General features: G+C 34.6%; 3 protein-coding genes across 3 annotated transcripts; all 3 read left to right on the top strand.

The window, feature by feature from the left end:
- Positions 1–4,912: 4,912 nt before the first annotated feature.
- Positions 4,913–9,992, top strand: LOC132189781 (ER membrane protein complex subunit-like protein). Its single transcript, XM_059604570.2, has 6 exons — positions 4,913–5,171; positions 5,263–5,319; positions 6,122–6,275; positions 8,749–8,846; positions 8,948–9,013; positions 9,681–9,992. The coding sequence occupies exons 1-6, from the start codon at positions 5,043–5,045 to the stop codon at positions 9,717–9,719; spliced, it is 543 nt and encodes a 180-aa protein (XP_059460553.2). The 5' UTR covers positions 4,913–5,042; the 3' UTR covers positions 9,720–9,992.
- A 1,390-nt stretch (positions 9,993–11,382) lies between these two features.
- Positions 11,383–12,060, top strand: MAPR2 (membrane-associated progesterone binding protein 2). The gene has a single exon (XM_059604956.2). It carries the CDS (start codon positions 11,475–11,477, stop codon positions 11,775–11,777), a length of 303 nt encoding a protein of 100 aa, XP_059460939.1. The 5' UTR covers positions 11,383–11,474; the 3' UTR covers positions 11,778–12,060.
- Positions 12,061–21,357: 9,297 nt separating this feature from the next.
- Positions 21,358–24,972, top strand: UBP22 (ubiquitin-specific protease 22). Its single transcript, XM_088510707.1, has 3 exons — positions 21,358–22,527; positions 23,014–23,132; positions 23,795–24,972. The coding sequence occupies exons 1-3, from the start codon at positions 21,755–21,757 to the stop codon at positions 24,571–24,573; spliced, it is 1,671 nt and encodes a 556-aa protein (XP_088366833.1). The 5' UTR covers positions 21,358–21,754; the 3' UTR covers positions 24,574–24,972.
- The last annotated feature ends 212 nt before the right edge of the window (positions 24,973–25,184 follow it).

Below are 25,184 nucleotides of genomic sequence, written 5' to 3' on the forward strand. Positions count from 1 at the left end.
GAGGGTAGGGCTGAGCAAATTACCGACTAACCGACTTCCGACCGAGTTTCGACTGACACCAATCGTTACCGACGAGATGGCGGACAATAGGTGGCATGATTTTTTTTATTCCGAATTTTTCGGTTCGGTAGGTGGAAGAGGTTTTTTTAACCAAACCAACTTTACCGACCGATTTTCGATCGACTTTACCGACAAATTTGCCACTTTTCCACCTAGCGACTTTACCGACTTTCGACCAACACCGACTTTACCGACCGCCATTCGATTCAAAATGTGAAATAAAATAAAATTTGGTGGAATAAGTCAGTGAAATAATCGATTTTACCGACATTGTCGGTTCAAAAGGCAAAAATAAATTTTTTTTACCGAAACCAACATTACTGACCGACGCTCAACCCTAGTGGAGGGGAGGGAAGGTCTAGGTTCTTATACGCAGGATTACACGACGACGTTTCTGTTACGCGAATCCTGGGGTTGTTGATTTTTCTTTTTTTATCGCATCTTTTCTCGTTTTCTTGTTTTCAACATCATTTCTTCTTCTTTTTCACCTCTCGTACGTGTGAGTAGTCTCCCCCTTTGACATTATCTTTTGTTCCCTATATTTGTGTAAAATTATAAATTAGATTAAAATTGATATTTTAAATTTTTATGCTTATGCTCATGCTTATGCTTGGTTGTCCTCGTCCATAATGTTGGTATGATTTCTTGAAATTAGACATAATGTTCTCTTAAATTTTCGAAAATATATATTTTTTTGTTTGGTTCTTGTGTTTATGGTTTACCATTTTGTTGATTCTTGTAAGGATTTGATGAAAATTGTTTGTCTACTACTTGAAAGTTTAGGTAATCAACTTCATTACTATTGTTACAAGCTTTTATACCCGGTGCAATCAACTTCATTACTATTGTTACAAGCTTTTATACCCGGTGCTATGCGTGGGTTTTTCTCATTATAATTTATTTAAAACGTTTTTAAAAGATTATTAATAACAAATTTTCTCTTTTTTTTTCAGTCAATTAACTCATTGGCTATTAAAAATGAAAAAATATTTATAAGATCATTTTTAACCATATTTCCCTTATTTAATTAAGACCATAAACCCTTTTAATCCTTATAAATTGAAGGTGTTAAATATTTGTTCCCATGAAAACTTGGATTAATTAATAAAAAATGGGAAAGTCCACATAACCCCCTCAAACTACCACTCAATTGACAATGTCCCCCCAAACTTTCAATTGTGACAATGTCCCCCCAAAACTACCAAAAATTGTCAATGTTCCCCTCCAATGACAAAATTACCCTTAGTAAATTTTTTTTAAAAAAAAAAAAAACTAAAACTTCTAGAAAAAACCTAAAACTAACCAAAAAAAAAAAAAAATCCAAACGTTGGCCAAATTTTTTTTTTTTAAATCAATTTTATAAGAAAAAAATTTTAAAATTTTCGATTTTTTTTTTCTAATTTTTTTTTTTATAAAAATAGAAATTTTTTATTTTTTAATTTTTATTTTTGTTTTATAATTTTATTTAAATACAAATTTACGTTTAAAAAAAATAAAATTTTCGTTTAATAAAATGAAATTTTTTGTTTTTTAAAACTAAATAAAAAAAAAGTTTTTTTTTTTTTAAATAAAAATTTCCGTTTTAGAAAAAAATAAAATAAAAATTTTTGTTTTAAATTTTTTTTTATTTTTAAATTAAAATTTTTCGTTTTTTAAAGAAAATCAATTTTTTTTTGAATTTATATGGGTATTTTTGTCTTATTGAGAAATTTATAGGGGCATTTTTGTCTTATTGCTAGTCTTGGAGGGGACATTAACAATGTTTTGGTAGTTTGGAGGGGATATTGTCACAATTGAAAGTTTGGGAGGACATTGTCAATTGAGTGGTAGTTTGAGGGGGGTATGTGGACTTTACCCATAAAAAAAGAACAATGTCACCAAAACCCAACCAACCACAATCTATCATATCCCAATAATAATACCACTTTTTCTCAATTGAAAAATATTTTTCTTTTAAATATTAATACTAATATGATTAACTTTTCGTTCAGTAATTGAACATTCTTCTCATCAACTAAAAATTGCTTGACACCTTCTGCACTTTCTTGCAAAATCTGAATAAAATTTACCGATTAGAAACCCAAAAAAAAAAAAAAAAAAAAAAATGCTTTGTGTAACATTTCATCACCATGAAAGCTTTAAACTACAACCAAACATGAAAATCTTCCAAAAATCTTAATAAAATTTACTGATCAGAAACCAAAAAAAAAAAAAAAACTTGATCTTTAAAAAAGAAAAAATAAAAACAAAAACAAAAAAAAAACAAATGCCCTATGTAGCATTTCATCACCATGAAAACTTCAAACTTCAACCAAACATGAAAATCTTCCAAAACTACAACGTTTCACTCTCCTAAAGCATGTTTAACGGTATGCTTGAGGGAGATGTATAGACACGATGGGAGTCTAGTCTTATTTGTTGTATTTTAAGTCGGTTGGGAAAAAAAAACTAAATACAACGTTTCATTAATTAAATACAATGTTTTACACTTAAATTAATTAGATTAACACTTGTCAGCAAAATAAAACGCTACTTGTCGTGTTTTCATGAACTCATCCTAAAAACTCCCATATTATATATTAGATATTAGATTATATTAGATATTAGATATTAGATATTTTGTTACAGGCTCAAGTGCGACCGTGCTGGGTGTTCCATCTACCATTTCTGCTGTGCCTTTTTTCGGAGTTGATAAGGCTCTTGGATCAGATTGTTCAAAGCACGATTTACATCCCTCCGTTAAGACCCACCTAGACACGCGCCCCTCCACCGCGCGCACCGGCCCCGCCTCTTCCAACGGCACGTGCCACTTCTGATTCCGGCAACCCCACGACGGATCGCTACTCGCATGCACCTGTGCAAGGTTTTTTCACGCTCTTGCCAGAATCATCCGACAGTCTTCCTCTGGTGGTGTTTTGTGGGCTTTTGTATTTTATTTTATTTTTTTCCTTGTTTTTCTATTTTCCTTGTATTTTGTGGTCCTAACCTGTTGGGTTGAGGATGTAAATAATTTTCTGGCTTACGAGTCAAGGAGGATGAGTTTCAATAGGAGGATGTTGCTACCTATGTATCGGATTGAATCTATCTGGAGCAGACCTGTTATTACAACTAAAAATTAGTCATGAGTTAGCGAATTTTGATGTCATAAATAGATCTTAAATGTCAGATTGTTATGTATGTATCTATGACTTGTAACCTTGTAGCTTCTGCTATGATTTTCTCATAACTTTTGCTTTGTGATGCAAGAGCTTTATGCTCGTGATTTTTCATCAATTAATGAGATTAGAATGATTTCCCCTTCAAAATAAAATAAAATGAAATAAAAAAATATTAGATATTAGATAACGTGAGGATAAATAATGTTTGATATCATTTGAGACTGAGAAAGAGCGATTTGAAAAAACACGTGTATTTTGATTTTAAAAATTTAACGCAATTTTTTTTTTTTTTAATAATCAAGTGTCAAATAAATGGAATGCCACATGTCATGATATTAGCATCTTCTACTTAAAACTAAAAAAAACTTAAACGTACAGTTTCATTTAATATACTCATTTGTCAGATAAATAGAACGCCACATGTCACGATGTTAGCCTCTCCTATCTAAAACTCTCCTATTAGATTATATTAGATTAGATATTTGATATTATATTATAGCATCTCCAGCAGCAAGGTATTTTTTTGAAAAAGTACAATTCTTTATTTTAACTATTGTGTTTTTACTACACACTCCAACAGATTTTATATTTTATTCTCTAGTTGCTTTAAAATATTATTTCTCATTATTTTTTTATTATATTATTTCCAACACTTAAATTAAAATGAAAAACAAACACATATATAGAAATTATTTATAAAAGGAAAAATAAACACGGATGAGGAACATCCATTTCACATGCAGGTACTAATTCTTAAAATTAATAACATAAATAAATTTTTTCATCCAACTGCAATTGATTTGTTTACATCCATATGTTTCTATGCAATAAATTTTTGTATCCAACTGTAATTGATTTCCATTCGTGTGTTTCCATGAAATAAATATTTTTTGCATTCAATTTTTCCATCCAACCGTGTGAAGAAATTCTGTGAGCGAGAGAGATAAATTTTGTGTTTGAGAGAGACGTAGCAGATATGAAGAGGTGTTCATAAGAAATAAAAGATGTTGGGTGAAAATAGATGAAATTAAAAAAAAAAACAATATTTTATTTATTTAGTATGCTACAGTGAATAGCCCCAAATTGCTATTCACGGTAGCAATATAGTTATTCTAGTTAATGGCAAGCTACTCTGCTGGAGCTAAAAAAAATAGCAATAATAGCTAAATATAGCTCATATTGATCTTTTAGCTAAGCTGCTGGAGATGCTCTAAATATTAGATGTCCTTAAGGAATAGCTTAATCGGCTGTAGACCATACCTCATGAAGCAGAGGTTACTAGTTCAAATCCATCTCCCACTTCCCTTGTGTTGACATGTAAAAAAAAAAAAAGATTAGATATTAGATATTAGATTAAATATTTATTATTATTATATATAATATTTTGTAAACAAGGCTATACATGACATGTGTCAAAAATATATATGATTCTCACATGTATTGTTTAGAATCATATACGCATGAAAATCACATGTAAAATAGACACGAGTAAAAAGATGAAATTCTCCTCATATCCAATTTAGAAGATTCTTAATAGGTAGCTCAATCGGTTGGAACCACGTTTAAATGGAGTGAAAGTCACTAGTTTGAATTTGTCTATCTCGCAGTCCTACTTGTGCGTACATGTAAAATAAAAAAAAAAAAAAATTAGAAGAAAAATTTGTGATTAGTTTTATATGCATTTATTGAAAAAAGAAAAAAGAAAAGAAAAACCGAAGGCGACCTCCTATACACTCGAAGAGCATTGGAAAAGAAATCGCAGAAAGAGCGAGCGAGAGATCGATTCATACATCAAAATCAAAACCACAAAAATCAGAGAAAAGAATGGAGAAGGGAAAGGGAGTGATGGGAGGGGGCAGAAGATGGGCCGTTGATTTCACCGATAGTTCCACCTCTCCTTCTTCCCGGGACATCCCTGACCCCCCTGGCTTCTCTCGCGCATCCCTCGATCAGGTTCTCTCTTCCTCTAATTCAGATTTTGGGTATTATTATTGTTTGTTTAAATTCAATTGTGAATTGGGTTTTCTGGTGAATGTTTTTGTAGGACGATTCAACGATGAGTCGCCAGAAGAAGGACGCAGAATCGAACTGGAAATCTCAGGTATATTTCAAAAAAATCCGATTGTTTTCTTTTTCTTATCTTTTGATATTGGATTTCGATTAGGGTTTTGGTCTCGATTAGGCCTAGTGTTGGATTTCAATTGTAAAGCGCTGTTGGCACTTCTAGTTTGTGTTTTCCACTCTGCTTGTTTCAGCGTAAAACGTTGCTGGAAACATTTTCCGGTGTTTTCAAATGGAAGCACTGAGTTTATTAAGTAGATGTGGGAATCGGATTAGGGCTAGTGAAGTGCTTTTGGTGATAGATGTTGGAGGTAACTGTCATTCAGCTTAATATTGGGACAGCTAAATGGGCAATATTTTCTTGGCTTCTGGATTGAGGGGTGATGAGGTTTACAGAAACTGTTATGGATGTGATCATTCTAAAGAAAAGCAACAAGTTAGATATGGGACTTCATTGGCAAGCGTTGACTGTGTTATTAATTCTGGTTATACCAAGTATTAGGGTTGGATTGTGTGTTTTGGTTACATTTCTTTCTGGCATTAGATTTAGTCTGTGTTTGGTTTAGTAGTTTCAAAACGTGCCGTTTGGCCTGCTTTTTTAAAAATGTGATTTTTTTTTTTCAAACTGCCATTTGTTTCAAACGCAAAACCAAACGGCACGCTTTCTGTGATTTTGTTTAACTCGTGCGTTTTTGCAAAATCGCAGCCCAAACGCACTCTTAGTGAATACCTGGTATATTAGGTGGTATTCCTCATATCTTCATTTGGTAACCTTGTTAAACATAACTGGTATTGACTTTATAGCTAGTTCCAATGTACTGAATCTCTTTTCGTTTGAACAGAAAGCTTGGGAAGTGGCACAGGCCCCTTTCAAGAACTTGCTAATGATGGGCTTTATGATGTGGATGGCTGGAAGTACAGTGCATTTGTTTAGCATTGGCATCACATTTTCTGCTCTTTGGCAGCCAATTAGCGCCTTACAAGGGGTTGGGAAGGGTGAGTTCACTGTTAATTTTTGCATCTCCAACTGTTGTTTTGTTTTGACTTCTCCATGTTTTGCAAACCATTGTTCTATATGGTCAGAATCCATGGAAAAAGAAGAATAAAGAATGAAATCAAAGATGTTCTGCACTTAAACTTGAACACCACTAATTTTACGTATTTGTTGATATCTATTTTTTGTGTTATGGTTGTTTTGTGATAACCATTCAAGGCATTATGGTCATTTAAGGTTGTTTACCCACTAACCTGATGCTATATTTGTTTGTAATAAGCCCTCTTATGATTGTGTCCTCCTTAAATTGGTTTTTATCAGGTTTCTTAAAAGCTAACAAAACTTTTTTTTTTTACAAGTAATTTCATATCATTAGTAAAGCACAGAGGGTCGCAACCCTAGTATACATGGAGTATACAAGAGAACCCCTAATAGGAAGAAGAAGAACATACATTCAAAAAATCTGCAAAAGTAGAAACAAAAAAAGCTAACAAAACTATATATTACTTATATGTATGAATAACAATAAGTACACTGATAAAGCAAGGAAAGAAGCCATATGATTTTAATGGCGGTTGTGATTTTCAAGCTTTAAAATTGTTTGCCCTTCTTCTTTGTATTGGTTATAAATGTTGTGCTTCATTGACAGACAAGTTACACATTGCTTGTGTCCTGAATCTCTTGTTATTTACTTTCTAAAGCATGTACATTTTTGCTAGCCATGAATTATGGCTGAGCATCTTTGTAATGCAGGATCTTATATTCAGCACCCAATGACTAAAAATCTACGAAGGATTTGGGACTGGTTTAGGGAACTAACAAATCTGATGTAGGTCTTTATGGACTAGTTTTGTAGGTTGTGTTAGGGGCTAGGATGTTAAGAGTTTAAGGCTGGATCTGATTAAGGGAGCTGGAACAAAGCAAACAGCAAGCAAATAGAAAAGAAGATAGAGTGAGAAGAAAAGTCAACCTAGCATTACAATATGGTTCTTGAGCGTCACACCCAAAAGAAATATGCACATCAAACAAAGAGCTGCGTTTTTTTTTTTTTTTTTTTAAAAAAAAATCTCTTTTGTTGCCTTTTGACACAATTTCTACATGTCCTATCTAGGCCTCTACTTACCCAACTTTTCATTGACTTTTGAAAACATTAGTACATGCCTTATATGGGTGGGTAATACTGCGTTGTATGGAAAAATTGCCCCAATGACATCTTTACGATTAAAAGTGCTTAGGACTTCACTATCTACCCAATTTCACATCAACTTCTGTAAACATTAATGAATGCCTTGTATTGGCCTTATAATGTAGCCTAAGTAACCAGCTGCTGTGCACAATACGAAACTATTCAAAGATGAAAATTTACAAACCACATTTCAATCCTTCAAGCAAGTTCCAGATGGGAATTCTGCCAAATTACTAATTTACTCTTGAATAATTCTTCCCTCTTCTCTTTTAGTATTTTCCCTCCTCCATGACATTTTTTTGCATCACATTGGGATTGTAATATACAACTAGTGGGTGGGTCTATGCCTTTCAATCAGGCTGGGTTAGCTGGGCCAGGGTAAGCTTGAGCTGAGCTCATGAGGAAAGCCCTTGGTCCAAGCTCATGCCACCCTGTTCTAAGTATTGCATGTCCCACTCATTTTATTAAATAAGCTTCAGTCTGAGAACAGTCGGTGTGAGTTACAGAATTACTTGTTGTGTATTACAGTTAAATTTGGAATATGTTTAGAATGACATACAATGTACAGAAGAAGTTTTGGACCCCTTTCCTTGAGTTGTGATTTTCAATAGCCATTTGAATGCTGTCAATTTTGTGCATATAACAGCAGCATAATAATAAAAATGACATAAAATGTATGAAAAAATATATTGATCTATATTTGGCTGGGCTAAAAACTCGGCCCAAATTGAATTTGGCCCAATAATTGTGACCAAGTTATACCTCAAATGGAACTTAACCCAAAATACTCCAGGTTGAATGATGCCTTCAGATTAGTGTGGACCCAATGACAGTACTACGCACATGTGATTTTGGATTTATTTTTTTCGAGAGATTTAAAGACCCTGATTTTACCTGACCAAAGATCCCCCAACCCCCCTCCCAAGTTCCCAATCTAATGATGCATGTAAACATAATTGTAATAATTAGGACTGAGAATGCTAGTTTTGATACCAGTCTGCAGCGTTGCATTGCATACCAATTGTTCTTTTTGTCTTATTTATCTATTGGGTGGAGGTTGAGGGTTTGAGAATCTGTTGCATTGCATTTAGTTTTTGAGTATTATTTGGCTTGACATATACAGTACTTTAATCTTCTACTAAATTAGTTAATGCTGTATTCTGGCACATGCATATGGCTTCCTGTAGCTTTCATATTATTTTTACACCTGTATTTCGCATTTCAAATTCTACTCAGATTTTTATTTGATCCTTTAAGTTCATTCAAGCACTTTTAATTTGATTCTGCAGTTTTTGAGCCTTACAAAGACAGTAAAGTAGATCTTCTTGGGCCTAAGTTACTCTTCATGGCCCTTAATTTGGGGGGTTTAGCTCTGGGTGTTTGGAAGGTGAGATGTATTTAATTTGTCATAATCTGTCATTAAACGTGCTTTCTTGTTTCTCCATATTCAGAGTTATTTATATTTGTAATCTTTTGTTATTTGGGCAGCTTAACACTCTGGGTCTTCTTCCTACTCATGCATCCGACTGGGTTTCTTCCTTACCCCCTGCACAGGTTAAATTCTTTCTCCTATGATAATTGAATTTTTCTGGAAATGATTGCATGAAAATTGGTATTATTTTTCTAGCTGCAGAATACATCTAGTAGCCAAGTGTTTGGGCAGACTTCTAGTAGTGCTATATTTTTAGGTTTCTTCTGTTGGGGCTTGAGCTTGGTGTTCCTCTTTTTTTTTTATATCATAACTAAAAATTAAATGGTTCCTATGTTCCTATTTTGAAAATTACTTTATATTCATATAGGGACATGTTGAAGCTTCTAATCTGATCATTCTTTCTGGTTCTTTAATTTTTAAATCCTTTCATATGTATGGCTGTTCTTTTTCCTAATTTCAATGAATTGGCAAGACACGTTAGACCTGTACGTATACTTGGCCTAACATGTACCCAATCCTTTTTCTGTTCTAAAAAACCTGCTTATCTAATGAGGATATGTAGATTCAGTTGGTTATATGGGTAATACTGTGGCCTCCCAAGATATTAGAATGTGAGACAGATGTGTTGCGCTTATTTTATTGAGGCTTTTCTTTATGGTAATTCTCATTCTTGGTGCTGCATTGGTTGAAGCAACAAGAATTTTGTTCTTTTATTGATTAGAATGTTTTAGATTGCTTACCATATACCTCTGTGGAGTTCCTTCTGACATTTTCTTGTCTGATTTTCAGGAGGTTGAGTATTCTGGTGGGGGTTTTCCTCTACATTGATGTTCATGTTTGGTTTAATTAGGCCCTCAATCTCTAAATAGAATGAAGGAGAGAGTTATTGGAGACTGAGACTTTGGTGTTGTTTATTGACTGATTGTTTATCACGCATGGCCAGCATGGACAATGTGTCACATGGAATGTTTAAATTTTATCAACATTTTAGCTGAATTTTGTGGCTCCTACTGTCACTTGATGCATGGAATATTAATTCAACACTTGGAGCATTCACATACGCCTCAACAAATTTTAGTTAAAGAATCACTTTCTTTTTTCTTTTTCTTTTTTCATTTTAGTTACTTACTTTTTCAAAGCATCTACATCTTACTTTCTATTTTAGTTATTAACTTTATGCATTGTTGAGCCCAATGGGGATGAATTTTTGCCAATTTTTGGTATAGGTTGAGCTATCCCAATAAGAATAGAGTAATTCTATAAATTATCCCTGTCCCATCCCCGCAATTTCATGTGGCATGGTCCTCAAAACCAAAAGGTACATGGGAATTGGTTTTTTGGTTGTGGGAACCATGTCACATGGGATCGAGGGATGAGGGAGGTGATGGCCGCAGATGGCGTGTAGGTGTGGTATGTTTAGAATTCTCTTATTTCCCTTCTGTTTTAGATAATAATGTAAAAGTTGATGTCTCTTAAATAATTCTTGATAAAAGAAATTAGAGGTGCAATATCTTATATAAATACATGTCGAGAGAAAATAAAAATGTTTTTTAAATGACAAAATTAGACTGATTTTCTTTGTTTCTTTTTCAATTTTGTATATCTTTGGGTTGGTTTTCTCTTATGTAAATGGCAATCCAAGGATCCGACTGAAAAATAGAATAGTTAAGAGGTGTACTTGACTATTTTTCTTAGTTGTCGATGAGAAATTGAGAATTTCGGCTCTGGCACCCTCTACTATAAATCACCATTCCCCCTTCTCCCACATGCAATACGCAAATTTCTTTCGCTTTATTTTATTTCAGACATATCGGAGGGGGGCGGAAATCACCTTCACCTTCGTCCAAGTTATTTTGACTTTTCGTTAAATATTTTAATGTGACATAAAAGTAAAAATTATTTTTATATTTCAAAAAGTATTTTGTATATTGAGATTTTTGTTAATATATATATATATATATATATATATATATGTGTGTGTGAAATTTCACTTTAAACCTCTGAATTACTACGCGTTTTGACAAACTTTTTAACTTCAAAATCTTTCAATGTGAACTCCTAAATTTTCAATTGCAGTTAATTTTAACTCATCCGTTAGATTTTAAACATTAAATGACGTTTATATCACTAAATTTTTTATAAAATTTTAACTTTACCTTTAATTTTAAAATGTTTTTTTTTAAAGAAAGAAAAGAAAAAAAAGAAAAGAAAAGAAATTCAGGGATATTTTGGTCTTTCTTAGTATTTTTAATTGCTAAATTTAACTGAGAGTTCAAGGGTTCAAATTAAGTGATTTTAAAATTTGAGAGGTTTGTGAAAACGCGTAGTAATATATGTGTCTAAAGTTATATATTTTATTTGTCCACTAAGAAAAAGAGGAGAGCATTAAACAAACTTGGCCTTAAAAAACCCATTTCCGCCTCTATAATCGGATCCGATGCTGCCCCCATTTAATATACGAGACAAAAAGAGAGAAATTAATTTTATAATTGGGAATAAAATCAGGCAATTCTCCACCTCACCTAATCTCTGACGTCTCACTCGAACGAGGTAGGAGGTATCACTGCAAGCGAACGCAGAGCAATGGAGTTGACACCCCAGCAGCTGAGCCAATACAACGGCACGGACCCATCAAAGCCCATATACGTGGCCGTGAAGGGCCGCATCTTCGACGTCACCAACGGCAAGTCGTTCTACGGCCCCGGCGGTGCCTATGCCTTGTTTGCAGGCAAGGACTCCAGCAGAGCTCTCGCCAAGATGAGCAAGAACGACGAGGACGTCTCCCCCTCTCTCGACGGCCTCTCGGAGAAGGAGATCGGGGTTCTCGACGACTGGGAGAAGAAGTTCGAAGCTAAGTACCCCGTTGTTGGTCGCGTCGCTTCTTAATCCCTATATCTTTCTAATGTTTATTATATGAGTGTCTATGTATGTATTTGATGTGTTCTACATCTATTCTGGGACAAATGTCCTTCTGGGTGTTTGTTATTGTTGGAATTTGGCGACTTTACTGGTGCTTTGATGATTTCAGTCTTATGGGTGTTGTGCTAGAGGGTTTGTTTGTGATTAGATTGGGAAAAATAATAAATTTGGGTTGTGTGAAATATGGGTACCTTGGCATCCGTCTTTGTGTGTGTGTGTGTATGTGATAATAAAATATGAGTTGGTTGAATTTGGGCTTCTGTCTTCTATTCCCTGCATGCATACTTGCATTCTCTGAGAATCAGAGATAATTGGTCCAACTGTTGTTATGGGGGATCCTGTCTTTCTTGCTATGTGTGATTTTAATGAAATTTGGCATCTATGTTGGTAACTTGGTAAATATGTGTCGCTGCGCTTTGGTGATTTGGGTTGTTTATGATGATCTAAGAAGAGAGAATTGTGAATTGGTATGTGTTGTCTTACAAGTCTGCCCGTAAAATATTCACTGGCTAAGATTTCTCTGATAAAGCACGGTTGACATATTTATTAAGATGTTAAATTGCTCCAACTGAATTGATATCTGCAATCATTCTATAATTGCTTCTCTGCTTTATTTATCTCACTATATATGTAGCGACCCAACCCTGTCCCGAAGTAATAAGGGCAAGCGACGAAGCACCACCATCTCATCTCATCTCATCATATCAAAGATCATGAATGTCGCAGCGAACAAATCTTTTTTCTTTCTAAACATTAAACCTCACATAACACAGAGCTAATAAACAAATTTCTACATTGATAAAAGTTTACATTATACCCTTACATAACAAACCCACTAGCTAGACATGAGTTCCACAGACAGCACAAAAATACCACTATTTTTGGTTTTGGATCTTCATATCCAATACATCACAAGTGTATGAAGACTACAAAAATGATGTACAACAAAAGATAGACTAAGAGACTAGTCTTGAAAAACACAAGGCAACTAACAACCTCATCCATAATAGTCCCAAGTACAAGGCTACCAGGTCATCCTCATCTTCCTCTACACCTACAACAACAATATCTATGCAATTGTGGGGTTACCACAATAACATAGGCAGATATATAAGTTTACAGTCTCAGTAAGTATAGAATTAACTGACTTTTAACAAAGAGCCATCTTTTATAAAAATTTCTACCATGAGTTTACAATAACAACTATAGTAAGTTTTCCATAAGGGTAGAGATTATCAAAGCAAACCATAACTAATAAAATAAACATTGTAGAGAAGTATGTAAATACATAAAATTCTCTGATCATTTCCTTATTCATGTATTTACTTCATAGTACCTTAGCTGTATATATATATATATATATGTCATTCATTCCCTTTTTTCCATTCTTTCTCGTGTCTCATATAAGGGCCTGTACTCCGCCAGTTTGGGGTTCGTAGTCCCGATATTAATTTCCCATACTCCACAAATGCTGAGGTCCATAGTTCTAATACATTATTCTCTTATTCTTATTCTTTGCATTCTTAATTCATTCTCATTTGAACATTAGTAGCTTATTCACATTCAAACATCCATATGCAATATCATCAGCTATTTTGTCAATATCTCGTCCAAACTTAACTTTGGACGAGCAGTTCTGTCAACACTTGTCTTGATTGCTCGTTTGAACCAACTGTGAATGGGCAACTCTGACTAACCCCGCTTGATAGCTTGTCCGAACACCACAGCGAACGAACCACACTGACTAACCTCGTTCATAGCTCATCCAATGCTTACTGCGGACAAGCACACTAGGCAACTTTTCCATATTCTCTTAAGGCCTGTTATGACCAAGCAAACATTGGAATTTTAGCAAAAGTCATGAAACACAAATTTGCAAGCCATCGAACCGAAGACACAAAACTGGACCCTTTTTAAAAACTCTAAAGTATTATTCACAACATTTTGGGTTGACAACTAACAATTTTCTTCCTCGTTACAATATGACTCTTCTACAATAGCATTTTCTCTAATTTCTTCTTCATGTGGGGTTGAACTGTCAAAATTAAAATGAATGGTTGTTTGGTAACTCTTGGCTGCTAAATTCTGTTAGTTTGTGGTTTTGACTCCTGAATTTATAGATTCTTCAACCTATAAATCCTTTTTTTTTTCCTTTGAGTATATATACTGAATTAGTTTCAGACATGCAACCCATCTCAATCATGCGACAATCAGATGCATCAGCAGTAGGATTATTGTAAGATTACACCAGAAAAGCAATTATAACAATAAACAGATAAATTCTATCAAATGCTTTATGCAAGGATTTGGGGCGCCATTTACTTAAATGCAGTGCTGTTGCAAAGGGAAAAAAGGAACTAAAGGTGGTTCATGTAAGTTGGGAGGAGGGATATCATCTTTGTGGAATGGTTGATTATTTGATTGCTTTGCATACTCCACAGTCACAACCAAAGGGGTGTAGCAGAAAGGTCTTGTAACATTTATATGGTATGGTAGAGACCTGATACTTTTAGCATCTTAGATTGGTTTAGGGTAGTGCGAGCTGCCAGGAGTATTATTTGTCTTCTTTTCTGGATGTATGCGATCTGTTTCTTCTTTTTGGCAATTGTATGTACTTCTTTAAAATATGTTTTCCTTTAATGAACTACGTAGTTTTGTACTAAAATTATTGGATTTTGATAGCTTCTTGGATTTATTGGTGCTTTTTTAAAAAGTGGAAGCACTTGCTCAGAGTCTGTTCATTGTCTAACTTATAACCTCAAATTTTTATTTGGGTATTCTTCTTTTCCTTTTTCTATTGTTATGATTGCCCCAAATACTTGAATCAAGAGCTTTGCTTATGTATCAAATAGATTGGTTTGTCAATTTTCCTCCTGTTGTTTGAATTTATTTTAAGACGAGTAATGTTATGCACAACACCTTTATCCCACCTTTTTCCCACCATGTTGACATCATTAGTTTTTTTTTTTTTTTTTTTTGAACAATGACCGATCCAAGAGTTAGTAGATCATGTCATGTCATAGCAAAATAAAAGTGGGATAAAAGTGTGGTGTATAACATTTTTCTTTTAAGGTTATGCAATTTGTTGGGGGATTTGGACAAAATAGGAGGGACTAGACTGGCTCAATAATAGAATCACGAAATTAGTTTACTTAATACAAGGAAAATGGTTTTTCAGTTTTTCTCTAGTGGAAATTCAACTTAATACAAGCTGAAGATTGACAAATAATATAGTGGTTGCCTTTTGTGGAGAAGATTGGTTTTAGGCTTGTGATTGTCAATGGAATATATTTGAATCTTACGCAAGGGCTTTAGAGAGTTTTTTCTCCAAGTGTGTTAGGTTCAAATCTGGTTTGGTGGATGTAGTCACTGTTGGACATCTGGCATGGAATCAGTGCTGCTTTTTTCCTTTCAAATCTAGTGCTTCTATGATGATGTGTGTTTTTTTTTTTAATTGCCATTGAGAGTACTACAACTTTTATTATAAAGTCCCTTTATAAACTAACGTGTTAGTTCATGTACACTTATCATGTTAACTAGTAAGATGTGGATTGCCATGTAACAGTTCACATGTTCTTATCTCATGTCATGCACTAAAATATAAATTGTTGTTGTGATACTTATCTGATCCCTTATCTCTCTTTATGAGAGGTGGAGAGGCCAATTGGTTCAAAGGTCATTGCCCAAATGATATCTCTTGCTACTGCTAGTCTTGGGTGCCCTTTGGGAAGCCTAGATCAACCACTTATCTGTTTCTTCCACATTGCTATCTTGTCCCTTTCAATATTCATGCATATCCTTCCCACATTGGAAATTAGACGCCAGACGCCAGACGCCAGTAGCCAGTAGATAATTCATTTATTCTTACTCTTTTGGGTTAGTATAAGACAGATTTTTTTCTAAATTGGGTCTGACCGGATGTGTTTCAATTTAGTTTATTAAATTTATATATATATATATATATATATTAAAGTATGTGATTCTCACATATATTTTTAAGAGGAGATTCTTCAAACTCATTCCATTAAATTAATAAAAATGAATGTGAGAACCATATACTCTAAAAGCTAATTTCAATTTAATAAATTGAATTAGAAAAAAATTCTTTCATCTAACAACTTCAACAGCTACTATATGATCTCAATTTTTGTAATTGTTTCTACTATTATTTTCTATTAGTATCAACTCAATTATTAGCTGCACAGAAGACTAGATTTGGGATCACATATGGTTGAGTTCTATGCAAGTTTATTCCTGTCCTACCAAATAGCATCCTCAATTCAGCTACCTTCATCCTTTATGTACTTGTTCTTGGAATATCATATTGCCATAAAATGGGAGCTACATACTGTTGGTGCTTTGGCATATTGTCAAACAGTCATGGGTGGACCTACCTTATGCGGAAAATCTTGTATAAAAGCATAATTTCTAGCCATCCAAGACAGCATTATGCTTTGAGGACCTATCTTATGCCTAGAGTAATGATAGAATGACCACTCACGCTGAACATTCGGTGAAGTAGACACGCAAAAGAACTAAAGTCAGAGTGGCACACTAAGGTGACGGTGGAACTGCCTTCGATGGTTAAGTTAAGAAAAGTGAGATCGAGAAAATATGAGGACAAAATGCATACAAGGAGAGTTAAGAATAATTGGATTTATAATGTAGATCTCCATACCTTTATAGATGAAACGCTCCAATTCTAGAGGTAGAGCGACTGAGAGCAATTGTAACATATTCTTAATAAATAAATAATAAAAAAAAAATTATAATTCCACCAACCAAACTTCACACCTCCGTCTGTATCTACCCGTCTTCATGAGAGGTCTGTTGTGCCAATGAATGACAATCAACAACAAAAGCCACGTAAACTTGGTATACTAATTATTTGCCCTAAAAACTTTTCTAGGCTTTGCTTGCAAGCAATACATGCTTTCTTCTTCCCATTTTCCCCCCCTCTCCCGCTTTGATAAAAAATAAAAAGTAAAATTACATGCTTTCTTCACATCCACCGACAGAAGTGTTACAAAAAGCATTAAAAAAAAATAATAATAAATAAAAGGCTCCGTTTATTAATACTTTTTAAAAAATTTTGTTTTTAGGTTTTTTTTTTTTTTTTTTTTAGCAAAATGGATAGGCCTGGGAGACTAATTGTATATATCTTATCTAGGCGTGATCATAGTAGTACCTATCCGTTAGGAGCCACTTCACCTAAACCCACTAGGACATCAATAAGAATCCAATGCAGTTAATACTAATATGTGGGGATTCTCTATTGCAGAGATTCGAACCTACACCCTAGTATATGCCCTGACCACTTAAGAATTTCTTTGGGCCATTGAACTATCATCCTTAGTGGTAAAAAAATTAAAAATTAAAAATTAAAAATTAAAAAAAAAAAAAAAAAAAGTTACGTAAAGGTGAATTAGTTTCTGTTCGTATTTGTTTCTCTCTCTTCGTTTCTATTTCTCTCATATATTTTATTTGATATCATAAGTTTCTTCAAGCTACAAGTAATTTTCTCTTTCCTTTTTTTTTGGATTTTTTTTTTGGTTGCTCTAAGCAATTGGCTTATTGAACCCTTAAGTAGCAGAAAATGAAATTCCATTAAACTAAGAGTAAACCTCCTATGCGGTCGGGCTGCAAAAGTAGTCTTTTGCAGCCCCCAATAGAACATTGACACATAGGAAAAATGTACAAAACTATCTTACACCTAAAACACTAGATTCTTCCTCCCATTTCTTCTTCTCTCCTATTTCTTCCTTCCTCCCGACAACTCCTCTTCTTCTTCCTCCCATTTCTTCCTTCTTCTCTCCCACGCTGGCCGTGGGTCACACCAGATTGGGGAAACAAATATTCTCAACAATCAACCCATTAAAATCCATCCAAAACCCATTCGGCCAAACCATCCCCATCCCAAACCCATTCAGCCAAACCATCCCCAAAAGCACTACTACAAACCAAACATCAACACCAATTTCACAAAGAACATAGCACTACCCACTCGATTAAGAACACCCAAAATCAAATACCCAACTTAATTCAAGAATCAACAGCAAAGGGGATGAATTTTACCTTTGAAGAACCAAATCATTTCATCCGACCGAAATGGGGAAAAACAGAGGAGGACGAGAAGACCTGCAATCAAAAATGACATTCAGAAGAAAGTCTCCGGCGCCGTGGGATGCTGCTGGCCGGCGCCGGTAGTTTGGTTGTGGGTTTGCTGGCCGGTGGTGTTTTGGTTGTGAATTTGCTGTTATTTGGTGTTTTGATTTTATTTTGTCAAAATGAGCTTGGTGATGTGTCACTATAAGAGTGGATGCTGCAAAACAATCCTTTTGCAGCATGACCGCATAGTAGGGGCTCCCTTAAACTAATCAATTTTAAGAGTAAACAAGACGGTTCCTTATAATATTATCCACTTTCTAACAACCGAAAGTATGGATCTTGAGAATCACCACGAAAAAAAAATAATTAATAAAAGGAAATTTTTGAGATTCCATTTCGCTCAAAACTTCGAATAAATGAATAATTAGTCCAACAACAAATCTCTCTAACTCCCTATTGTAACACAAGGCCATTATTATTTTGGGGAAAAAAAAATAGTTCTTAGCTTTTTATGCTTTTTACCTTTCAATTAATTAAGAAAAATGGCTTGTCATGTTAAACCGATCAATAACCACCATAGATCTATCATTTGACAAATCATATGCTAACTGTATGTGTCACGTGATTCAATTGTTTTAAATTACAAACATATTTTAATTAAGAAAGTTAAAAACATTTTTTTAAAAAAGTGGCAAGCGAACTTTGCCACATGACATGTTCAACTAGCACATAACATGTCATACGAGAGTCACGTAACATTAATTAATTGGTCTAATGTTACATACCGACAAGTAATTGGACATTAAATTGATAGAAATACTTATTTAAAATAAAAGTACCAACTTAAAAGACCTAATCATAGGAATTGAAAAAAACAAATATTAAACTGAAATCACATATTTGATTTTTGCCCTATTATTAAATGTACGTAATTCATGTACTTTCTTATGGGTATGTTTACAAAGGGTAGGCCTGACTCCACAAGCCATTAAGAACGGCTTCTTTCTTTCAAAGCATATTTTCTTCTAAAGGTTGGAATCTCATTTATGGAGTGGGTGAGTGATCCATGGGTGATGGTGATGGATGTGATGGTCAATTAGTACGACCTTACCGTAAGGCACAATGGGTACTATTATCGATGAAAGGTAAAAAAGATTATAATAAATAATAAATACAAAATAGATTTTATTGAAATTTATTTGTCCGGACAAGTCTGAATAGCCGCCTCAAACAGATAGGTTCTATAAAAACTTTTTTTCACATTTATGTTTGGATTATGAAAATCCAAATCTATATATATATATATATATATATGTATATATATATATATATTTTGACATGTCTACATAAGGGAAGGAGGAAGGGGAATTTGAATTTGTGACCACTGCTTTATGAGGCGTGGTCTACAGCCGATTGAACTATCCCTTGGAGACCATACTATTATACTTATGTATTGCTATAAGTATTGCAATTTTTAATACAAGTTCTTTATAATATGATGTTGCAGTACATGTGGTATTTATGTGTCGGTCATTAAAATGCTAATTGTCATGTCATGATTCTTAACACATTAACCACTAAATATTAATTGTCACTTGGTAATATAGGTGACACTCATTTGAATAAAATATGAAGTATCATACAAGTTTATAAAAAAATTATAGTTTTTTGTTAAAACTATTGTGTACCGACTAATTTCTATCATTAGTGGGGGCTTTTCTCATAGTTAAATACTTTTTTAGTACATGTGGTTAGTGTCAAAATCAAATGGCTACCCTAGTATTATAAAGTGTCATAACTCATACTCGTATTAAACCTAAGGGTAAAGATATAGAGCACGCCCGGCGTGCTTCAACAGTGAAGCACGCTGGCCGTGATTTTTTTTTTTATTATTTTATTATTTTAATTTTTTTGAAAAAAAAAAAAAAAAAAAAAAAAAAAATTTAGCCTGGCGTGCTTCATTGTTGAAGCACGCCAGCGTGCTCTGAATCATGGCCCTAAACCTAAATGATAACTTGCACATTCTATATAGGTTTCCTTTATTTTTTTAATGAAAATCCATGTCAGTACGCTTAAAAACACAACACCTACCTCTTATGCCACATATTTAAGCCAATTAACCATATTCTATGATGTGTCACTATATTACATGTAGTACTTATAAAATTTAACCCACGTCAAATGCCTCGAATATTAAAAATTTACAACAACAAAAAAATAATTTAACCCAAATCGAATCAAACCCAAATTCATTCTTGCTCCCCAAATTGCACCCTAGTTTTTCTTTTCTCCCCCAACCACACAAACAAGTTCTCATTATACTCTGCATGCTCTACATATATGTGCAACTTCTGTTTTTTACCATTAGCCAACTCATTTACCATGTCAACGATGTCACATTTTTAATATTTCTAGCATTTAACATGATTTAAATACCACAAGTACCAATTATAATATAGTGATATGTTGGGTTGGTTTAAATATGTGGCATAAAGGGCATGTGTCACATTTTTAAGCACATTGACATGAAGCTTCGTTAGAAAAGTGAAGGGAACTTAAACGAAAGTTGCAAGTTAGTATTTATGTTTACGACAGGTATATTGACACTTTTTAATATGGGTGTTCAAGTGGTTATAACTGGCGGTTATTAGCTATAACCGCTAACCGCAATCGTCTCGGTTGATTTTTAATAACCGCAACCTCAATTGCCTAGGCAATTAGCGGTTATTTTATAACCGACGATTAATAGTTATTCAATCTAATAACCAGCAATTTTATAACCTTTTTTTTTTTTTTTATATGGGCTTTGAGGCTTTTTAAGTGTTTTGGGCCTTAATTGGCCTATTTTTTGGACTTATTTAAGGGTTTAAGGCCAAGAGAAAAAAACATGCTATATTTTGGGATAGCCAATGTTTTTGAATAAGATTTGGCCCAAAACATCACATATCACATTATATATTTCATAATTCACATATGTAGTCATGTTTAACACCAAAACGACGTCATTTTGGATGTTATATATATATATATATATATATATATATATGAAAGCACGGTTAACGATTAACAGTTGACGAGTCGGTTATAACCGCCCCATTTAAACACCCCTACTTTTTAAAATCGAAGTAGCCATTTGACGCTACAACTTTGAACACCCAATTGAAACCAGCCATCTGGGCAAATGGCACCGACATTAGGTATAATGATCTCCCAACGCCGTCTACCCCACCTCATGAGTAATGACTTTCCTGATCAAAATATTGACGGTTCAGATTTCACTCTGTGAAAAAAGTATTGTGCTTCACTACTTTGCTCCACATTGAACACATAGAACCCACTAGTTTGCTTGATTGTTTTTTTGTTTTGTTTTTTTTTTTTTTTTAAATTAATTTATTTTGTATTTTGTATTTTGTATTTTGTATTTTTAACCTTTGGCAGGAAATACAGAGTTGGAATTTGGAAGCCATGATGAAGGAGTCGGCTTTCACTAATCAGAACTCAAGAGAACCTTCTTCTTCCCTTCCTCAGTAAGTCATTCCCAAACAGAGCTTAAAGCTTAGCTTTTTCCTTCTCTCTCTCCATCTCTCTCATCAAATCAGTAAACACTAACCAAAACAGCACCGAAGTCCGAACCCATTTCTCTATATTCCCCAAAATCTTCATATCCAATCTCAAATCCTGTTGTAATCCTTTTTTTTTATTCAATAATTTCATTGAAAAATAGTATCTTTCCTTTTCAATAAAGTGATTATTGTTATTGTTACTAATATTGGCTTTTTTCTTAACAAACTTTTGTGATTTGCAACAAATCAAAGCCTCTTTCAATCTCCATCAGCATGTCCACAGGAAACCCTTCATACACCAACCCAAAACCCTGCAAGCATCTTGCAGATTACAAGCTCAGACATGGCTTGACTGGCTATAGATCCCTCCAAAACCTATTCAAGACCACCCCAAATGGGAGAACAAGTGTTGAGAAACCCAACACAACGATGCCCAGATGCAATTCTTGTAATGGGTTTCAAGGGAGACTCTATTTTTGTCTGATTTGCTCCACAGTCTCATGTTCGGACCATACCCTTTTGCATAACCAGTCTGAGAATGGCCATGATGTAGCTGTGGACATGGAAAGGGCTGAGCTTTATTGCTGTGTGTGCTGTGATCAGGTCTATGACCCTGATTTTGATAAGGCTGTAATGTCCAAGCACATCATGGGCATCCCAAGAGATAAGAATGGTGATGAGAGTATTGGAGAGAGATTGGTTAAGAGGAGGCGGTTGGGTTCTGGTGTAGTAGAAGAAGAATTGGTGGATTTGAGCAAATCCAAACAGTTGGTTTCCATGAGGGATCGGAGGGCTAAATCTTGTTATCCATTGGGTTTGAGGGGATTGACAAATCTGGGGAGTACTTGTTTCATGAACTCTGTGTTGCAAGCTTTGCTACATGCACCTCCTTTCAGGAATTACTTCTTGAGTGATGGGCATAATCGTGAGACTTGCCGGAAAAGATCGGTGGATCGGCTATGCTTGCCTTGTGACATTGATGCTATTTTCTCTGCCGTGTTTTCGGGTGATCGGGCACCATATAGCCCTGCCCAGTTTCTTTACAGGTCTGCCATTCCTCTGCACGTGCCTTCTAGTTTCTAGCATATCTTGATAGTTATAATTATCGATAGCATGATTCTGATGATTGATCTATATTGAATGGATATATGTCTATGTTAGTATATTGTAGGAAGATGTCTCTGCAAATTGTCATGTTTAAGATCCTTTTGACAGATGTAAGTATGTGACATTGCTTTATTGGTTGATTTAGAATGCTTTGGATACATATTGAACAAGGTCATCCATCTTGTTGTGTGCATACTGTTGCATCACATGTTATGTGTTTGGAGTTGGTTTCTACACATGAATTTAGTTGAAGGCTGCTTTGAATCACTTATGATATTCTCATTAGTTCTGTTTGACAGGATCCTGGTTCTGGATCTTTCATTAGTTCTTATAAATTTTTTTCTTTTTTCGTTTATTTTTTCACAAACAAGAATCTATGGAAACAAATTTGCTCTGAATTGATGAAAATTTGTTTACATTTCAAGTTGGTGGCAGTATTCAGCAAATCTGGCAAATTATGAGCAGCAGGATGCTCATGAGTTCTTCATTTCAGTCTTGGATGGGATCCATGAGAAAGAGAGCAAATTAAGTAACCGAAATAGAGGTAATTAAAAGCTCATAACTGGTATGTTTAATTACTTCTGAAGGAAAAAAGAGATATCCGGTGCTCTTCTGCTTCTTAGTCATGTAATGTGTGTAGTGTCACAGTGGTTAAAAATGATGCATGGTTCGCTATCTTATATGCTGAGACACCATCCTATGGTCACCTTCCAAACAACTTGCAGCTAGGGGACCATGTTGTGAAATGACAATTACAAATTTGAGATTCTGTGATTAATTTTTCTGTGTTGCTAATCAGGAAGAACATGGAATGATGAAACCATCTGCATTTATTTGTTGAAGTCGCGGAAATCTAAAAATCTCTGTACTATGTATATTTGGTCATAGCTAAATAAGAATTAAGTAAATACATGTTGGATTTTGTTGTTGTTCCTTAGTTTGGGAAGTTATTGCAGTATCTTGTGTATTAAGTATATGGTTCTCAGAGGTTTATATAGGTATTAAAGAAGTCATGCTGTGAAAAGTATGGGCATAATTCACGACTTTCATAAGCAGAAAGTCGTAGGTTCGACCCCTACCTAACGCGGTTTAATATCGTACTCCTTTCTCTTCACTTATCAAAAATAATTCACTGAGAAAATTGAGAGTTTTGTCGCATTTCTTAATATTTATGTGTCTTATATAAATAGTTCATCTTTTCTACAGATAATGGAGATTGCCTGTGTATTGCTCATAAGGTATTCTCTGGACAGTTGAGATCAGATGTCACTTGCATGACCTGTGGATTCACATCAACAACTGATGAGCCTTGTGTGGATATCTCACTTGACCTCGATACAAACAATTTCTCTCCAAAAAATATAGCTAACAAGCCTATCAAATCAAATGAGAACAGCAGTATATCCACTCTTCTGGGTTGTTTGGATTTGTTCACGAGACAGGAGAAGTTGGGATCAGACCAGAAACTTCACTGCAGGAACTGTCAAGAAATGCGAGACTCGGTGAAGCAAATGTCCATCAAGAGGCTACCATTGGTGTTGTGTTTACATATAAAACGATTTGAGCACTCACCGGTCAGAAGAATGTCAAGAAAAATCGACCGCCATTTGCACTTTCCTTTCTCCTTGGATATGACCCCATATTTGTCCTCCTCTATCGTCAGAAACAGATTTGGAAATAGAATCTTTGCTTTTGAGGGTGATGAATCAGATATTTCTACAGAATTTGAGATTTTTGCGGTGGTTACTCACTCGGGGACGCTTGAATCTGGCCATTATGTTACTTATCTGCGCTTAAGCGACCAATGGTACAAATGTGATGATGCTTGGATTACTGAGGTTGATGAGGGGTTGGTGAGAGCTTCACAGTGTTATGTGATGTTCTACGTGCAGAAAATGCTTTACCACAAAGCCAACGAGGATTTGAGTTGCCTGCCAATTTCCCCACGGAGGGACACATTTCTTCCCATAGCTGGTTGCTGCTAAAGAGTGTTTCAGCTGAGCATGGGCAAGCAGTTGGTTGATCATGAAAGGGCTTTCTACATCATTAAAGGCCAGCTAAAGAGCAAAGGAGACCCAGTGAGAAGGTGGAAAAGAAACACTTCTTAGTTGATGGGAGTGTGCTTCCATTAAAGGCATCAACAATTTACAGAATAGGAAGATCAATAAACTGAAGAGAGATGCTGGTTTTCCAATTCCTGTAAATCTCTCAATGACTTATTAATGGCTGCACGAGAGATTGGCTGTATATAGGGTGACTATGCTTAATTTAGGGGTGCCCTCCCAGCTCTTTACAAGATTTTGCTCAAGATTCTTTAACTTCAGGTCAGACTTGTGCAAATAAATATTTACAACTAATGAAATACTATTTAAATTTTAACATTCCACTCACTTTTGCTATTCAAATTTCTGATTTGACTAGATAAATGATTTTGGTTTTTCGCTTGCTTATTAGTGCAAAGTAAACCTGCTGCTTGTGTTGTAAAAAACTCAAATTTGATCTTGGCCGTTCATTTCTCCGCGTATGCACTCTGTTTGACACGTGGAGATTCAGTCTTGTTCGAACCAGAATTAATCCTGTTCGGACAAGACATTAC

The sequence above is a fragment of the Corylus avellana genome, chromosome 9 (assembly GCF_965113065.1).
Source record: "Corylus avellana chromosome 9, dhCorAvel1.hap1.2, whole genome shotgun sequence".
Taxonomy (NCBI): Eukaryota; Viridiplantae; Streptophyta; class Magnoliopsida; order Fagales; family Betulaceae; genus Corylus; species Corylus avellana.

Excerpts from the sequence above, each read along its gene's own strand:
- MAPR2 (XM_059604956.2), top strand. The coding sequence starts at position 11,475 with ATGGAGTTGACACCCCAGCAGCTGAGCCAATACAACGGCACGGACCCA.
- LOC132189781 (XM_059604570.2), top strand. The coding sequence starts at position 5,043 with ATGGAGAAGGGAAAGGGAGTGATGGGAGGGGGCAGAAGATGGGCCGTT. Across the intron at positions 5,172-5,262 it reads CTCGCGCATCCCTCGATCAG|GACGATTCAACGATGAGTCG; the intron begins GTTCTCTCTTCC and ends ATGTTTTTGTAG. Across the intron at positions 9,014-9,680 it reads CTTCCTTACCCCCTGCACAG|GAGGTTGAGTATTCTGGTGG; the intron begins GTTAAATTCTTT and ends TCTGATTTTCAG.
- UBP22 (XM_088510707.1), top strand. The coding sequence starts at position 21,755 with ATGTCCACAGGAAACCCTTCATACACCAACCCAAAACCCTGCAAGCAT. Across the intron at positions 22,528-23,013 it reads CCTGCCCAGTTTCTTTACAG|TTGGTGGCAGTATTCAGCAA; the intron begins GTCTGCCATTCC and ends TTACATTTCAAG. Across the intron at positions 23,133-23,794 it reads ATTAAGTAACCGAAATAGAG|ATAATGGAGATTGCCTGTGT; the intron begins GTAATTAAAAGC and ends TCTTTTCTACAG.